General features: G+C 36.1%; 2 protein-coding genes across 2 annotated transcripts in view; both read left to right on the top strand.

Annotated features, from left to right (window-relative positions):
• tok (tolloid-like protein 1 tolkin) overlaps positions 1-4,988 on the top strand; it is a 128,370-nt gene extending 123,382 nt beyond the window's left edge. The window contains exons 18-20 of the mRNA XM_028177309.2: positions 755-935; positions 1,762-2,012; positions 4,260-4,988. Coding sequence (XP_028033110.2) covers positions 755-935; positions 1,762-2,012; positions 4,260-4,502 — 675 coding nt within the window. The 3' untranslated portion in view covers positions 4,503-4,988. The remainder of the gene's footprint in view (positions 1-754; positions 936-1,761; positions 2,013-4,259) is intronic.
• Positions 4,989-9,985: 4,997 nt separating this feature from the next.
• On the top strand, positions 9,986-15,932 carry Yod1 (Yod1 deubiquitinase). Its single transcript, XM_028177353.2, has 4 exons — positions 9,986-10,507; positions 11,507-11,679; positions 13,312-13,470; positions 15,556-15,932. The coding sequence occupies exons 1-4, from the start codon at positions 10,120-10,122 to the stop codon at positions 15,763-15,765; spliced, it is 930 nt and encodes a 309-aa protein (XP_028033154.1). The 5' UTR covers positions 9,986-10,119; the 3' UTR covers positions 15,766-15,932.
• The last annotated feature ends 1,839 nt before the right edge of the window (positions 15,933-17,771 follow it).

Here is a 17,771-nt window from a genome sequence, read left to right as displayed (position 1 = left end):
CTGCTTATTAGTGTGCATGTGACTAGGAGATGTATGAAATGGCAGCGCAAGGTAGAGGGGGAAGAGGTCGACCGAAGAAAACATGGATGGAGTGTGTGAATGACGATATGAGAGAGAGGAGTGAGTGTTGAGATGACGGCTGATAGAAGAGAATGGAAGAGAAAAATTTGCTGTGCCGACCCCACCTAGTGGGATAAAGTGGAGAAAAAGAAGAGAGTTCACTGTTTATTAGTCAACACTTGATGCAAGCAGCGCAGGACCGATGGTTGTGGCGAGGCTTGGGAAAGGCCTATGTCCAACAGTGGACGGCTGTGGGCTGATAGATAGACGTGCTTTTTATTGCGTACACGATTTCACGATTCGCCTACTTTAAAGTAATCACTGGAGACAATAGACATCACAAAATGAATTCGGCCTTGAGATATTCTTGGCTCGAAGTCTCAACTGTATTGTATAAGGACTGGCCTGCCCAATTAAACCGAAACGATTGGCTATTTCACGACAGAAATATGCAGAGTCTAGGTTTGATTTTTATTACACGATGCTGTTCTTTCATATTGGAAGTAATTCGAGAATATGGGCTTAGCACGTATTTCATTTAAAAAAAATTGAAACTGCTTGCGGTATTCGAACTTAAGCATAGTTGCATGGCTGGGTGTGAGTACATCAGGCGTTTTATGCTTTAGGCCACGACGACTTCTATCCTCATTCGAAGCTAATCAACACAATCTAATAATAATAATAATAAAAACAGGAATGCGCTTACGACCACGTCACGATCTACGACGGAGCTTCGGCCGACGTAAAAACGCTCGGCATATTCTGCGGCAGTAAGCTCCCGCATCTGGTCATGGCATCTCAGAACCAGATGTACATGGTATTCAAGAGTGACGGTTCTGTCCAGCGAAAGGGATTTTTGGCTACGCATTCTACTGGTTAGTGAATATTAAATTGTAAAGTCATAGTTTTAAGAACTAAAGTCACGTGAACGGACTATGAACTTAAAATGTACAATACCACTCTTAGTTTACGACAAAAAATTTTTCAAGGTTTAAAAATAACTCGAAATACCTGGCAATACGCTATTATGCCGCGATTATAGCAACCTTGTTTGTTGAGCTCCAATCCTCAACGAACTATTGGGAATTCAAATTCGTTATACTCCTCAAATTCGATCATATCTTCGTCAACATTTGCCTCTTGGTCATGCCTTCTTTTTCAATTGACAATTTAATTCGAACACTTTTGGTATAAATATGCCATGAATAATAGTGATATTTTATCTATCTGTAATTTTTACTATTGCTATCGGGACTTTTTGACGGGAACGCGAGGAGTGAAGTTGTGTGATTTGTTTTATTTTGTCTACTTAGTGTTTCTTCAGGTTTAAATGTGTAATAATGGTGGTTTATTAACTATTTATTTAATATCTGTGAAAGTGCACAAATGTGGGAAAGTGAAACAAAGTCGCTCGACGTAACTACTCGGGATTCTCCAAAAAGTCCACTAAAAAAATTTCAGTAAATGACCACCATTTTACTGAGGTTATATTTCATTCCATACCCCTCATCTCATTTCATTTCATGTCATTCCAGTTGATTAATATCTCAAATTAATCATCTCCATTTCATTTCATTTCACTCCATATTATCATTTTTCATAAAAATAAGAATATAAATTAAAATAAGACATGACTTAAAGGTCTTAGTTACTAGGTCATAAAATCCTTTAAAAAAAAACTATTTATATTATTATCCATAGCATGTGGAGGGTATCTCTCTGCGACGGAAGAGGTGAAGCATCTCTATTCTCACGCGCGCTACGGAGACAACGCCTACGAGTCCCGGGCTGATTGCGATTGGAACATCGAGGCTCCACGCAATCATTTCGTTAAGCTCACCTTCCTGACTTTTGAGCTGGAGAGGGAAGCAAACTGCAGATACGACTACGTCCAAGTGTTTGGTGGTTTGGGAGGAAGCGGCGGGAACTACGGAACGTTCTGTGGTATTAAGGTACGCTGTGGATGATGAGCTTAGAATTGGACTTAGATTGAGATGTTTTCAGTGTGCTTAGTGCGAGTTTTGTGACGTTCTCGATAGCGAGCAAGTTAGCTAAAATTTGTATGCAGTTTGAACAGCGCCCCTAGCGGTAAACGTAGGCAAACGTTCCAACTGCATAGAAATTTGAGTACACTTTTACGCTATCGAAAACGTTAAATAACTCGCAATAAGCACACTGGTAAACACTTCGCTGGTAATCGAATATCTGGCCGATATATTTGTCCTTTGATATAATTGTTATAAAGAACAATTTTTAAGAATATTTTACATTTGTGGATAGATAAAAAAAGCTACGAACAAAATCGACCACGTAATTTTAGAGTTTTTTTTATGTGTTCCCAACACAGGGGAAATTATCGAAAAACATTTTTTTCTTTCTCACCCACTATGATGTGTAAACCTTACGAATTGCATTAAGTTTTCGCGCTAATCTACGTTAAGCATTTTATACATTATTACATTTAACAGGCTTTTACCAGGATTTAATGATTCCATGAGCTCCTGATATTTAGGGTAGTACTGCAAGCGCCATGATCACTCGTGTATACTTATATACATTAACGAGATGAGTCATCGAGTTCCAATGGTAGCACAGTAAATCGGACTAGAAAGAGGGTAGACACATTTTTATATTCCTAGCCTTCCTACCCCCAGCCTACGGTCTACCCATGATCACATCGTTTGCAACAACGCTCGATTATCAAGAATACCTTAAATGTGAAAATCTTGATAAGAACACGTTGAATATTATTGTTTATAAATGGGAACGTGCTCATGGTAAAACTATTGATAAGCGATTATAACTAGTCAGGTCATAAGTATTGTCACACAGTAAAAACTTTTCTTTTAGAATGCTGGCCACAAAAAAGTTTATTGAATTCGAATTTCGAATTGTTCATGAAAATAAAAATGTATACTTTTAGAATTTTACTCATTTTTAAATATGGAGTGGACACTTAAAGAAGACAGTGTTGCAGTTATTGCGTTGCATCGTTGCGGTTACGCGCCAATTCAAATTTTTAACATATTGAAAAATTTGAATATAACCAAAAGATTCATTTATCGTACCATCAAACGATACAATGAAGACTCTAGTGTAGATGACAGGTCAAGAAGTGGTCGCCCTCGGTCTGTTAGGACTCCAGCAGTGATAAAAGCTGTGAAGGCGCGAATTCAAAGAAATCCCAAACGTAAGCAGAAACTGTTGGCCCTTCAGATGGGGTTAAGCAGAACCACGGTGAAAAGGGTGTTAAATGAAGACTTAGGGCTTCGGGCATATCGAAGAAAAACAGGACATCGTTTGAATGCTCGTCTAATGGACCTGAGACTGAAGAGATGCCGCGCTTTGCTGAAGCGGTACGCGGGAAAAAAATATCGGGAAATTCTTTTATCGGATGAAAAAATTTTTACCGTAGAAGAGAGCTACAACAAACAAAATGATAAGGTGTACGCACACAGTAGTGAAGAAGCGAGCAACCGTATTCCGCGTGTCCAACGAGGTCATTTTCCATCCTCGCTCATGGTATGGTTGGGGGTTTCTTATTGGGGCTTAACAGAGGTACATTTTTGTGAGAAAGGTGTAAAAACGAATGTAGTTGTGTATCAAAATACAGTCCTGACGAACCTTGTGGAACCTGTTTCTCATATCATGTTCAATAACAGGCACTGGGTATTCCAACAAGATTCGACGCCAGCTCATAGAGCGAAGAGCACACAAGACTGGCTGGCGGCTCGTGAAATCGACTTCATCCGGCACGAAGACTGGCCCTCCTCAAGTCCAGATTTGAATCCGTTAGATTACAAGATATGGCAACACTTGGAGGAAAAGGCGTGCTCAAAGTCTCATCCCAATTTGGAGTCACTCAAGACATCCTTGATTAAGGCAGCCGCCGATATTGACATGGACCTCGTTCGTGCTGCGATAGACGACTGGCCGCGCAGATTGAAGGCCTGTATTCAAAATCACGGAGGTCATTTTGAATAAACTTTAGTGTCATAAGAATCTATGTTTTGTTAAGTTCATTTTGGTATATGAATGGTTACATAATGAATAAACTTGTTTCAATTATTTTACATTAAACGTGACAGAATTTATGACCTGACTAGGTAGACACTATGAGGTCATCGAACTTCTTTCTTACATGATCTTTGGAAGTAGACGGATGAACCGAAGATAATACTGAACTTGTTTGTTTCCAGATGCCACCTGAAATCGTATCAACCTCAGAGGCCTTACTAGTCAGATTCCGTACCGACGATTCCTTGGTCTTCAAAGGCTTTTCGGCATCGTATCAGATGATAAAGCCGACTTGGAGCGACGAAGACAGCTTGGAAGGCGGGGAATATGAGGCTGAGGAGGAGGACGAGCGCATGCCTCCCCTGGTGGTGGGGCGCAGGGGGCTCCGGACTCCGGTGGCGCGGTTCGTGCGGCGACCCACGTGACGCTGGCCGCTTCCCCGCCACCCAAGACACAGGCGGCCGCATCGCACCCTCAACAATCGATCTTAATCGCGACGGATTTAACGGTGTTGTTTGGAATTTTTTTTTTTTTGGGGAAATTTTGGTTTTTGTTGAATACGGTCAAGTTAGATGCTCACAAATTAACCCGATAATGTCCTAGTAACACTTTGGGAGTAAAATAACACTTTTATTACTGGTGGTAGGACCTTTTGTGAGTCCGCACGGGTAGGTACCACCTCCCTGCATATTTCAGCCGTGAAGCAGTAATGCGTTTCGGTTTGAAGGGTGGGGCAGCCGCTCTGACTATACTTGAGACCTTAGAACTTATATCTCAAGGTGGGTGGCGCATTTACGTCGTAGATGTTTAAGGGCTCCAGTAACCACTTAACACCGGGTGGGCTGTGAGATCGTCCAGCCATCTAAGCAATAAAAAAAAAAAAAAAAAGGGATAATAACGCAAAAAAAAATGCGGAGTTTTTTTTTGTTTCAAAATGTGTTTTTTTTTATGATTTACATATTTCTTAACTGCATCACTATAATTCCAGATGATGCAATAGGGATGTTGTGATTAAAAAAGAATGTGTGTCCATAGCGCGTGTAGCAAATGTACACGGCACCTTGATCAATTACAAGACAGCCAAATTAGGAAGTATTTGAGTTGATATTTGAGTGTTCAAATTGTTTTTCTTTGACAATTTCATTTATGTGCATAATAATATTGTATGTAGTAGGTATTTTGGTTTTTTTATTTTTTAATCAATTTTTTTTTAGTTTTTCGTTATGGAGGGTAGAAGTAAGAAGGAGGATATATAGTGTGCGTTGAAAGGGCACCAATTATGGTGGCGCCACAGTAGCATGTGGAAAGATTTAAAAATCTTCGCCATAAACTATTAGAGGCTCATAATATTAAATTAAGAAGCAAAGAAACACTTCCTATGTAAATAGTATTAAAAACAAACAGTTGAGGTTGAAAAATACTGTAAATCTTATAACTACACGAGTTACGAAAAAAAAATTAAAATTTTCAACCCAACACGCTTCACTCTGTTTCAAACTGCTATATTCATATCATTTCCACTTTCTATACTAGCGCTATAACGGAGTCTGCCTAGAGAATAACTTGCTGTTTACAGGTGGGCACTTTTTGGAACGAAGTTCCTTATGACACGATGCGGAGGGGTACCCTAACCGGGAAAAAACGTCCGTAACGTAAGATTTTTATTAGTAATGCACACAGTGTACGACTTAACTTTGTAAAAACGTACAAAAAATAACATATTTTTTTATCGTTCATTGACCACGATCTCAGAGCGTTCGTTTGCGCAATACACTAACTCTTATGCAAACAACCGTGAATGAAGTGTACCACAATAAGTTCGCACGTTACCGAATGACCGTGGGTTGTTGCGAAACCTCCAGTTTTATTTTCTTTATACCTCGAACAGAATTTAAAATTAATATTTTTATAATAAGGAACTTCGTTCCTATCTAGTGTCCCACGACACCACACATCTTTTTTTTAACTTGTCCCCTATACAAGACGATCCTCCTTACTTCTACCCTAAATAGTTTACGTTTGACATTGATGTGGTCATTTCTCTCGCTAAGAAAATTCACAATTACGTTTGCGACTGAATTATGTAAATAAGCGATCGATCGCTCCTAGTCTAGTTTAGGTACATTACTTAAATAATCATTTACCAAAGATACTCGGGTTACATATTAATTTATTTTCATCGCAAGCGCGATCCAAAACATTCGCGATTTTTACCAAAGAAAAAATTGTACTTTAATATTCCAATATTTACTGCTGATTTATAAAATAATGTTAGTTTATTATAAACGCACATACTCAGTAATATAAATAATAATAATATTAATATGCATTTTATTGTAATAATGTTTTTTTTTTGTATGAATCGTACGTAGCATAGGATATCGTGACAATATGTAATGATAAGGCGTAATAGTGTTTGTTAAATGTTTAGGTGTTCAATTCCATATCAATTGAATGTTAATATTAATATGTATTGATGTATAATATCTCATATTATCAACTAAGTAATAATCATAGCCTTTATGTTTTTTCATCCAACTGAAAAAGAGATAAAGACTTGTTTCTTTAACTGCTTTTCAGTTTTGAGCATTTTTGCAATGCACATTAGGGTTCATTTTTCGATAAAGCTTAGAGTGTTGTCTGTGGCTCTTAATATCAATCAGCTATCAGTCATTTTTCTGTGCAAAACCAAAACTATAAACAATAAATGATATAACAAGATGACCATCCAAAAGCCGGAAAAACAGCAAATGAAGTAGGAAATTATGCGTTCCAGTTTGAAAGTTGAGACATCGGTTATGCCATTTAATTGAGACTTCGGCCTCATATCTCAAAGTAGGCATTCAAGTCGTAATGTTTATGGACTCTAATAAGCACTTCACACAATCTATTAGAAACTTGTCGTTTTTTGCTGTGTGCACCAACAATCATCTTCGTTTTCGGGAAACAATATATTAACAACCTATCCACTATTGGATATAGGCCAACAAAGCTCACTATAAATCGGTTTTATTCTGCCGACATCCAGTAAACAAAACATTGTGTTCTTTATTATAATTTGCGTAATTAATAGTTGGAGGATGTCTTGTGAGACCACACGGGTAGGTATCACCACCCTGTCTATTTCGGCCGTGAAGCAGTACTGCGTTTCGGTTTGAAGGATGAGACAGCTGTTGTACAATAAAACCGAAAATTAAAACTGGCGTTTCACATGGCATTTGCATTGTCTATATGCTCTGGTAACCATTTAATACCTGATGAGTCGTGAGCTCACCCAAGCAACAGCAGACCCACTAAGGCCCAATGATAGCCTTTTATAAGGGTTACCATTGACGGGTTAACTGTGTTTCAGAGCCCATAGATCACCTTCACCCACATTAAGACCGGGTTGTAGATTTGATTGCAGCAACAGCTCTAGACTGCCTTGTTGCCTAAATTGTTGATTGGTAGGCAGCGGCTTGGTTCTGCCCCTGGCATTGCTGATGTCCATGAGCGACGGTAACCGCTCACCAACAGATGGGCCGTATGCTCGTCTACTTAAGCGGCAATAAAAAAAAAACATAATGTTGGCACGAATTATTTCGCACTTTTAAAGTTTTTTTGCGGGTTTTGTTTTTTTATTACATAATCCTTCAGCCACGGAAGAACATAGTGTAGATGTTATAGGAAAATTGGTATCTATATGAGGAAATTTAAATCCGGTAAAATCACATCGCTAACAAAATAAAAAGCAAACACCATTAATAGCAAAGTTATTAATGTGTCCAGTTTTCCTTCGTACTTTGTGGATGTGTGTAATATGGCCTTTTTTTAATTTTCGCGCCAAGCTACCAGTTGACGATAGAGGTAAACAAACATTTCATAAATGTATGTATGTTTGTTTGTAAATGTAAATGTAATTGAAACAATAATTTTCATAAGAGTTTATTAACAAAATGATAAGAAAATTAAAATTAAGAAGCATGCACGTTACAAGTAGGTACGTACCTAATATTGTAAACAGCGCGCCATTTTATATATTTTTGGAACGAAGTTCCTTATAGCAGGCTTGAAGGAGATAGGGATTTTGCTGCACGACCGAACTGAAAAAAATGTGATAGTAAAAACCGTAAAAAAAAGTCAGTGGAATAAGGCCTTGTTTTCCGCACAGCGATATTTCACCGCGCGATTTTTTTCTAGTAATTCTTTTTTTATATTTTTTATATGGAACTTCGTTCCTATCCGGTGTCGCACGACACCACACATCTTTTTTATCTATAATACCCAATTAATTTTGATCGCTCTTATTGCATCGATCAAAATTCTTTCATACATTTAATATAAGTATTTTAACAATTATGTCCAGGAATTTACAAAATTTTATTGGGCGTTTTGCCTTAAACAAAAATGGTTTTGCCAGAGAATAAGACAGAATTTCCAACAATGCGTTCCATAAATGCAATTTGGATTACATTACTGATTTACTTAACCTAATTCATTTCTTCCATTAAGTTAGTCTGGATGGTTCATCATATTAATTAATTTAGGTACTTAATTTAAATGATAGTCGATAGTTTAATATAATATTTTGCCTTAATAAAAGAATCTGAGGATCGACCATCAAAACGAACCTTAATTGTGCTTATTCCTACTTAAGTATCAGTATCTTAAATTGCAATATTTCAGTCTACTGAACCGTTGCTACTCGACCAAAACGTTATAAAAGCACTCAAAATTTACACAAACTCAAAATTTAAGTATAATTGAACTTTGTTAGGTGTAAGCGCCATTAAGTAACGATTTAATAGATAACTTCATTTTAGTGAAATGTGTTCGAATCAAGAATCTCAGATTTACAGAAGATTAATTATTTGTGCCAAAAATCCACTTGTAGCCAATGTTAAGTACTTATAGCTACATTAACATTTTGTATCTTAACATATTTATACGTATGTGTAATGTAGAAACGTTATTTTATTAAAAGCCAACGAAAATTCTAATGTTGTTTTATTAATTATATTATTAAGCGTTTACCTTCTTAAATTACATTGTTTTTTAATGTTCATTTAAACCTTAGACATAAACCAATTAGAACTAATAAAATTATCTAGAACAAATAATATTTAAGACTACTCATTTAAAAATCTTTTATTTGTTTTGTGTTTCACTAAAATGAGTTTTTTTATACTGAGAGATACTGAAAATGAGAATTCTGAATTTTGCTAGAATACCCGTCTGGGCGTCGCTGGAATAGCATCTTAGGCTAGCAGCGCATATATAGGAAGAAAAGAAAAAAAAATAGAATAGTATGTGACTACTTAGTCTTGTACTCAGCATTATTCAATATTAAATGATACATATTTCACTATTACAAACAGTCAATTTTAGTACCTATGTTAGCCATTGTACTATCACAATATATTATATATTTTTAATAAATCACACACATTCGTTTGGCCTCATTGAATTCCTCTGTCTGAATTCGTTTTACTATGAGAACCGGAGATGATACCCGATATAGGTACACACTTAAGACACTAAACACGTACATACCTATTCGTCAGACTAATGTTTGTCCGATTGTGAATCGAACCAATGACCTACAGTACAATAGTCAGAGGTACTAATTATTGCCCCATCGTGTCAATCAATAAAAAAGGCAACGTAGTTCACGTAATGGTATTCTTTGACTAATAAGATTGGGGGTCGGACGCTCACTTGCTATTAGCTTATTATAAAAATATATAAGTTTAAGCGGAGTTGTGATTTTTTAAAAGTACCTAAATGTTATTGTTTTTACAAAAGAAATATCTTGAGTTGACTTCGTCCATAGATGTTTTAGCTTTCAGCCTAAAAGAACAAACTGTCAAATCGAGGAGGTCACGGTAACGTCGGTAACTGCCAAAGTCAAAAACATTTTATTGTTTTGTCATTTTATCATTTGAAAAAAGTGAGGTACCGTACATATTCGTACGTAATTTATTTGTTGAAATACTCATGTATTTTGTGACCCAATTACAATACAAATAAATTATAGAACGAAAAAACACGAGTCAAGTAAAGATGTCTGCATTAGTATTCAAAATTAAAAGTAAAAACGGACAGCAAGTTTTGAAAGATTTGACCTCAGAAAGTACTGTGGGCGAATTGAAGATGTTTTTGTCCAGCATATCCGATATTAGCATTGAAAGAGTTAATATATTATGCGGGTACCCTCCTAAGGCATTAGACACGAGTGATAATAGTAAAACATTGAGTGAATTAGGACTAAAAACTGGTGAAACTTTGATTGTGGAAGAAAAAGCTGTGACCAAGATTAATGCGACGCAAACCGAGACGCGACCTTCCCAGAACGGAGTAGAGTCTCATGAAACAATAGAATCATGTCGACCTGGTATATTAATGAAAAAAGTAGTTCCTTCTGATAATTCATGCCTTTTCACTAGCATAGGTAAGAATCTTACTTATCTTTACTCTATGAATCGATATTTCTCTTTGTATGTATTATAATGACCTTCAAGGGTGATCCCTAAAGTTTATTTAAATAATTGTAAAACAGAGGGATAGGAATTAGATATATCAATAAATGTCCAATAGAGCTTTATTTTGAGTGAGTTGTCATAGTATGCTTATTCATACACATTTTAAATAGAATGTGTACTATATATAGTATGCAGTATATTTTCAATTTTAATGAAATATACTATTACTAGAAATACTATAAAAGAATATCCCTATATTTGACAAATATTATTTTATAACTACTATCTTTTAAATAAAAAAATCAACAGTCTAAATAGTGCTTTGTGAGCTAAAGTTGTAGTCGTCGTGGCCTAACGGATAAGACGTCTGGTGCATTCGTGTTGAAGCGATGCACCTGTGTTCGAATCCCGCAGGCGGGTACCAATTTTTCAAATGAAATACGTACTCAACAAATGTTCACGATTGACTTCCACGGTGAAGGAATAACATTGTGTAATAAAATGAAACCCGCAAAATTATAATTTGCGTAATTACTGGTGGTAGGACCTCTTGTGAGTCCGTGCGGGTGGGTACCACCACCCTGCCTATTTCTGCCGTGAAGCAGTAATGCGTTTCGGTTTGAAGGGTGGGACAGCCGTCGTTACTATACTTGAGACCTTAGAACTTGTATCTCAAGGTGGGTGGCGCATTTACGTTGTGGATGTCTATGGGCTCCAGTAACCACTTAACACCGGGTGGGCTGTGAGTTCATCCACCCGTCTAAGCAATAAAAAATAAATAAAAAAAGCTAAAGCTTGGACTACGGATCTGTCAGTATGAATTTCCCAAAGCTTATACATTATTAGTGAAATTGTTTATTTAATCTGAAATTTAATGCTATTCCTAATAAAAAAAGGGAGATTGCAGGTGTGAAAAATTAAAAGAACATATATTTTTTTAATTTTTCATACATATAATTACATTCCAGGTTTTGTTTTAAATGGTAGCATAGACACATCAGTACATACATTAATGAGGCAAATAATAGCTATGGAGGTGGCCAGTGACCGCGACACATACAATGAAGCAATGCTTGGCAAACCAAATGCTGAATATTGCGATTGGATACAGCAGCCCAGCTCTTGGGGAGGAGCGATTGAGGTAATAGTCAGGCATAATGTATTCATTAAAACTTTCTCGGCTATTAACATTATAAACACTTCTTATAATGATCTTTACATTTAATGAGTTTCCGATAGTAAGTGGATATTGTTGGGGTGAGTCACAAAGTTTCAGTGGTAACATGGTGGAAACGGTCTATAAAGAGAGTACATTGATTTGTATGCTCTTAATATCCTACCTGCAACTTTCATTCTATCTATGGTCATGGTGCTCCAATAGTGCTGAAATATCACCTTACTATAACATAAATTAAAATCATGTAATTACTCATAGTTCAAAGTACTTATTGCTAATCAAAGTACTTATTGCTAATACACAATCAATATTTCCTTGTTATTCTTTGAATAATAAGGTGAAATTGCATTTCTGAAATGCATAATATGAATGTTATATTGAAGTAATTTGTTAAGGTTTACTGGTGACGGATGAGTTGTAAGGCTTGTGGGCTACCAAACTACAATTCCCGGGGTCTTAAAACTATCAATGACATAAACGGAAAATTACATATTCATATCGATGCTTGAAAGGCAAACGTGACTAAGCGACAATGCATGAACTTTACAGAAGACTAATTTAAAGTTGAATTTCCTGAAAAAAAATTTTTTTTAACAAATCTAGCTGTAGTAGAATCTAGCTAGTAGCTGTAGGATTGAAATGATTTTAATAGACCTAGAAATATATTTTTTTTGTGCATCGAATATGGTTATTGCCTATCATTTATGTACAAAGCAGTTATTGTCGCTTAATCATGTTTGCCTTTCAAGCGTCGATATGTAATACCCACCCTATTCACTATGAATGATACTAAATAATAATTAAGTTGGTTACATATTATTTGGACCTTGTTAAAGCATGTTGATAATATTGAACTTGCTAAAACATTTGATTGTGACAAGCTTATGCCATAACAAGTAAGTAATTATTCGTTTAAATGAATTCACAATAATGATGCATTATTTGACAGACATTCCAAATATTACTTAAAATCATTGCACAATTTGAATATGAGTTTGCACGGCTTGTTTTATTTTGTATCAGATGAACTATGGACTTAAATAAATAATCATTATGAAACATTCTTATAAGTTTTAAGAACTATCTATATGGTACATTTGCTGTTGATTTTTCCATTTGTGTTATTTGAGTTTTATTTTCTTTTTTTATTGCCTTTGTACGCCGACAAGCCCACTCAATCATTAACCTGTGTGGGCTTCATCGCATCAATTTTTAATATCTAGGAAGTACACTAAATTAATCAGTCCATAGAGATATAAAGATCTATCAGCAAATGAGATGATACAATATGTTCAATTCTGCCCTGAATGTCTCAATGGCCTCGGGACATATCAAAATCTTTATAAGTGCTGATGTATGTGGGGTTCACTGTTGAGGCAATGCACTGAGATAAAAGTCTCCAGATTTACTCAATAGGCTACATGCATTTGCCAATTTAATAGACTTATATTTATATTTATGAAGTTCTCTATTTGCAAATGAAAATCTTTCCAGGAAGGGTAGCGCGATTTTCGATATTAGTGCGGACAAACAAACAAAACGTGTATTTGGTGCTTGCCCTATTATTTATAACGAATTCACTTCTCTTGTTTCCAGGTAGCCATTTTATCTCGATTTTACGGTTTAGAAATGGCGGTGGTCGACACTCTAAACGCGATCATCAACAGATTTGGCGAAGATAAGAATTATGGGCAGCGCGTCTTTCTGCTATTTGATGGAGTTCATTACGATCCACTTTATTTAGAACAATCCGACGTAAGTCAAATCATATTTTTATGAAATAATAATGAACACTAACTTTACCATTACTATTGTTTTTTTTTTTGCGGAATACCAACATAATTACTGATAGAAAAAGGTTTAGACAGATTTGGAAGTTGGAAGCAGGAACCCATAGACACAGCCGACTGAGTTTCTCGCCAGATCTACTCAGTGGGTCGCGACTCCGATCCGGTGGTAGATTCAGTGTTAGCATATTGTCTCAGGTTGAGCCCGTGAGCTCATCTGCCAGTTACAACATAGCTGGAATAACCCCTTAAGCTACCGGTAAATAGGTACGGGAAAAAAATCAAAAGCTACTGGAGAAAAAAACATTAGGAGAGACTTGTACTTAACTGTCTTGTATTGGCCTATTTATTTAAAGACTAGCGACCCGCCCTCGCTTCGCTTCGGAAACATTAAAACACACATGAAACCAAAAAAAATAAATAAAAAAAAATTAAAAAAATTTGCCTATGTTCATCAGGGACAATGTCGGCTTCTAATGGAAAAAGAATTTTTCAAATCGGTCCAGTAGTTTCGGAGCCTATTCGAAACAAACAAACAAATAAATCTTTCCTCTTTATAATATTAGTATAGATAATTTGATATTTATTTAGAGTGCATTCGAATAATTTATCGCGGACATAGCAGGAAAATACTCACTCACATAGACTGCTTAAATTGGTCCTTCATTGCGGAATAATAAAAAATTTGGCATTATGTTTGTGACGCAATGCTGTTAAAGAAAAAGGTTAAACTTTCCTTTATGGTCCGTCGATTTTTGGGTCTGGGTGGGGGCGGGGGGAGGGAGGGGGCAAGGGCTTACACCCTGCACCATCCCCACCACGCGGAGCCCCATGGCTATGAAGATATCCACGGTTAATGTTTTAAGGCTAAAATAGCACTAGTTAGTAAAAATAGGATAAAATTTTCCATTATGGTCCATCAATTTTCGAGTTGACGAGGGACAGGTGTAAGGACTTACCTTCTGTACTGTAAGTTTTTTTCTTTTGTGGTACCAATCTGTGATCAACAATTTTTTTTTTCAAGAAATCTTGTACTTTCTGCTCAGAGCTAAAATCTAAGCTATGTCCCGTCTATGGCTAATCTGTCTTTGTTCAGACTTGTACAACTAAACATGCATATTTTGCCGTCGCAGTGAAAATATTACGAGTCGACTAGATACCACGCTGTATATGGTACAGCTGATTGTGTTACGGAAAGCGACTTCGCTGTTATTTCAATGTAATAGGAACTTTGATCTTATGTCTCAAGGTACAAAGTGCATCTTGGGATGCATTCGATTGTGGTGTCTATAGTTTTTTTCTCCTACCTACGCCAAAGTTCGGTTTTCCTCCCGCCGTACAGGGAAGAAAGTGTAACTTTTCCTCCCTGGGTACTGACAAGTGCGCATGCGCTTTAGTGTCTACTTCTGCTCTCACGCACATAAAATTCTCCGCCATTGTTGTGCTCGGGTAATTTGCAATATTGTGTTTAGTGTAAAAGTGAAATAAACAAAAGGCAATAGAATTTAATAGTGAAGTATTAAACAATGATGAGTTCATCAGATAGTTCTTATTCAATTAGTAGTAGTTTATTTAAAAATTAAAAAACAGTTAAATTGTTTTTTTATGAGAATGGGGGGGCTCCGCCCCCTACCCCCTACCAGGGCTTCGCCCCTGGATCTCGGTTCGGTACTCCACGAACTTTCGGCCTGGTAGGAGAAAAAATAGTATGTGCACCGCGGGAAAAAAGTAGGACATCTCATCCCGCGTGTTTGCGATTTTACACGCGGGGGGAAATGTCCTACTTTTCTCCCTTGGTGCACAATGTACTATACTTCAAAATGCATATTAAATTCAGAAAAGGGCTACAGCCATTTGTGTGCTTAGTGCGAGTTTTTTAACGTTCTCGATAGCGTAAAAGTTAACTCAAATTTGTATGGAATGGGATCGCTTGCCTACATTTGCCGCTAGGAGCGCTGCTCCAACTGCATATAAAATTGGGCTAACTTTTTCGCTATCCAGAACGTTAAAAAACACGCACTAAGCATACTGATATAAAAATCTATTTAATCAGGGCGGACTTCAAACGATATTCCCGGCCGAGGATATGGAGGTTTACCGGGAGGCGGAGCAGCTAGCTCACGAAGCCAAATCGTCGAGACAGTTCACTGACCTTAACAAGTTCACGCTGAAATGTATGATTTGTGACAAGTTCCTGACCGGGCAGGCGGAGGCGCAGAAACACGCTAAAGAGACAATGCACACTAACTTCGGGGAGGTCTAGCGAATAGTTCACTCGTACAAACGAGTCGCGATATTTGATAATATTATTATTGTTTTGGTTACATAACACCCGTGTCCGCATATATACGTTTTGAAATGTATTTTAAGAACCGCCGTGAAAGCGCGGACTTATGATTTTGAATATTAAATAAAGTTTGTGATTGTTAATTGTATATTTACTTTTGACTCGGCGTGATTTGATTGAACGTTTCTTTGTTTATGTTTTAAATGTCAGAAAAAATGAAATGTGACGTACATTTTTAAACAAGAATAAAGTATATTTTATTTAAGTCAATAGAAAATTGATAAGTTGATTTACAGCAAATTATCAATAAATTTACATAAGAATTTCTAGTAAGTAATTCGTTGGAATTTATTACTAGAATTTCAGTTATAGCCTGTGTTTTATGAACAGCTGATTAAGATGGGTGTCGCCATCTTTGTTTTAATACCGACTGATCGCAACTATGGAGGGTAGAGGTAAGGAGAACCGTCTTGTATGGGAGAAACTTGAAAAAGTGTCCCACTTTCAGCACTAAATAATAGTTCAAAAATCCTCCAGAATGGCGCTAGCATAGTCACAGGGTATGATATGAATTGAGCAGTTGTTAACTGATTGAAGTATGCTGAGTTAGGAAATTTAATAGTGTAATAATGACTAGAGTAGTTAGTGACAGTTTAATATATAAGACCTCACACGTTTACGTAGTCCAAACTAATTTCGTTAATATAACCTAAAATCATTACTGTGGTAAAACGTGGAGACATCGATTGCATTTTCTTATCAGCTTTAAATAAAATACTTTTTGTGATTTTGTAGTGCTTACAGTTCTTTCGTTCTTTTTTATTTTGCTATCTTATTCTAAGAACTTTCAGTGCCTTTTTTTTATTTTCCCGGTTGCTACTGTAGCGTCACCCTTATTTAGCACATTTTGACGGACACTTTTTCACAACAGAGACGGCACTCTTTACCTCTACCCTCCATAATCGCAACCCATATCGAATAGACATGGAAATTTTTATTTTTAACGCAACGAGTTTCATGTTTCATTAAAAAAACGATTTTAAAATAGCTGTTCGAAAACGAAATGATAAAATTAACGAAACATTTTCAAAACCAAACTCTTCCGGTATCATCGATATCTCATTTTTAGTATGACATTAAATTTGTTCATTGCCAATGCTTTCCAAACTGATTATTCACTTGCGCAAGAAAGAGAAGCAAACAACTCTTTTTTTTTTTTTGTTTTTGTTTTTTACGGGACACAACTTACATAGTAATATGAAATTGAGTCAGCCAATAGCTTAATAAATAGTATGATTTTTTCTGTCCTCGAATTATTAACTTATATATAATATAAACTTTTTTGTGACTATTTGATATTTATTCTACACGTATTTAATTTCGAATAATGCGAGAAAACTCCGAAACATATAATTCGTAAAACGACCGAACATCACGTTTTTGTATTTCAGACGACCAAATTATTCTAGAACACTTCTTTAAACAATAATTCTTTGGGTCGGCCCTATGCGATTGCAGCCTTGTTTTATTATTCGTCTTTCTTTTGTTTTTCTTCAAGTTGTATTATGTTACGTTGCAAATAGCTTAACATAAGACTGTTTCCATCGATGTTCGTAACGTGATTGTGTGATATTCAAACTACATGCTTTTATCGCACACAATTCAACCGCGGCGAATCGCTCCGATATTAATTTAATACTAGGTGAGCTCGTCTACCCGTCTAAAATTAATTTATTTTTCAAAACTAACGTCTTAATTTATACTCTTAAATGAATTAAATCATATCAAAATAGGCACAGATTAATGATCAAACAAATACATTTTTTTCGTGGACAAAATAGTCGGCAGAGGCAATCGCAGATGTGTTGTAAGATAACTTCATTTTATCTCGGCCGCAGATATAAATTTTCGGTCTGCCTAAATCATTTAATTTAATTTAATTTAATTTCCAAATGATTGCGTTTATCTTTCAGTGTGTAACT

This window comes from Bombyx mandarina, chromosome 09, assembly GCF_030267445.1.
Source record: "Bombyx mandarina strain Sakado chromosome 09, ASM3026744v2".
In the NCBI taxonomy this organism is placed as follows: domain Eukaryota; kingdom Metazoa; phylum Arthropoda; class Insecta; order Lepidoptera; family Bombycidae; genus Bombyx; species Bombyx mandarina.
This window is presented reverse-complemented; position numbering and strand designations above follow the sequence as displayed.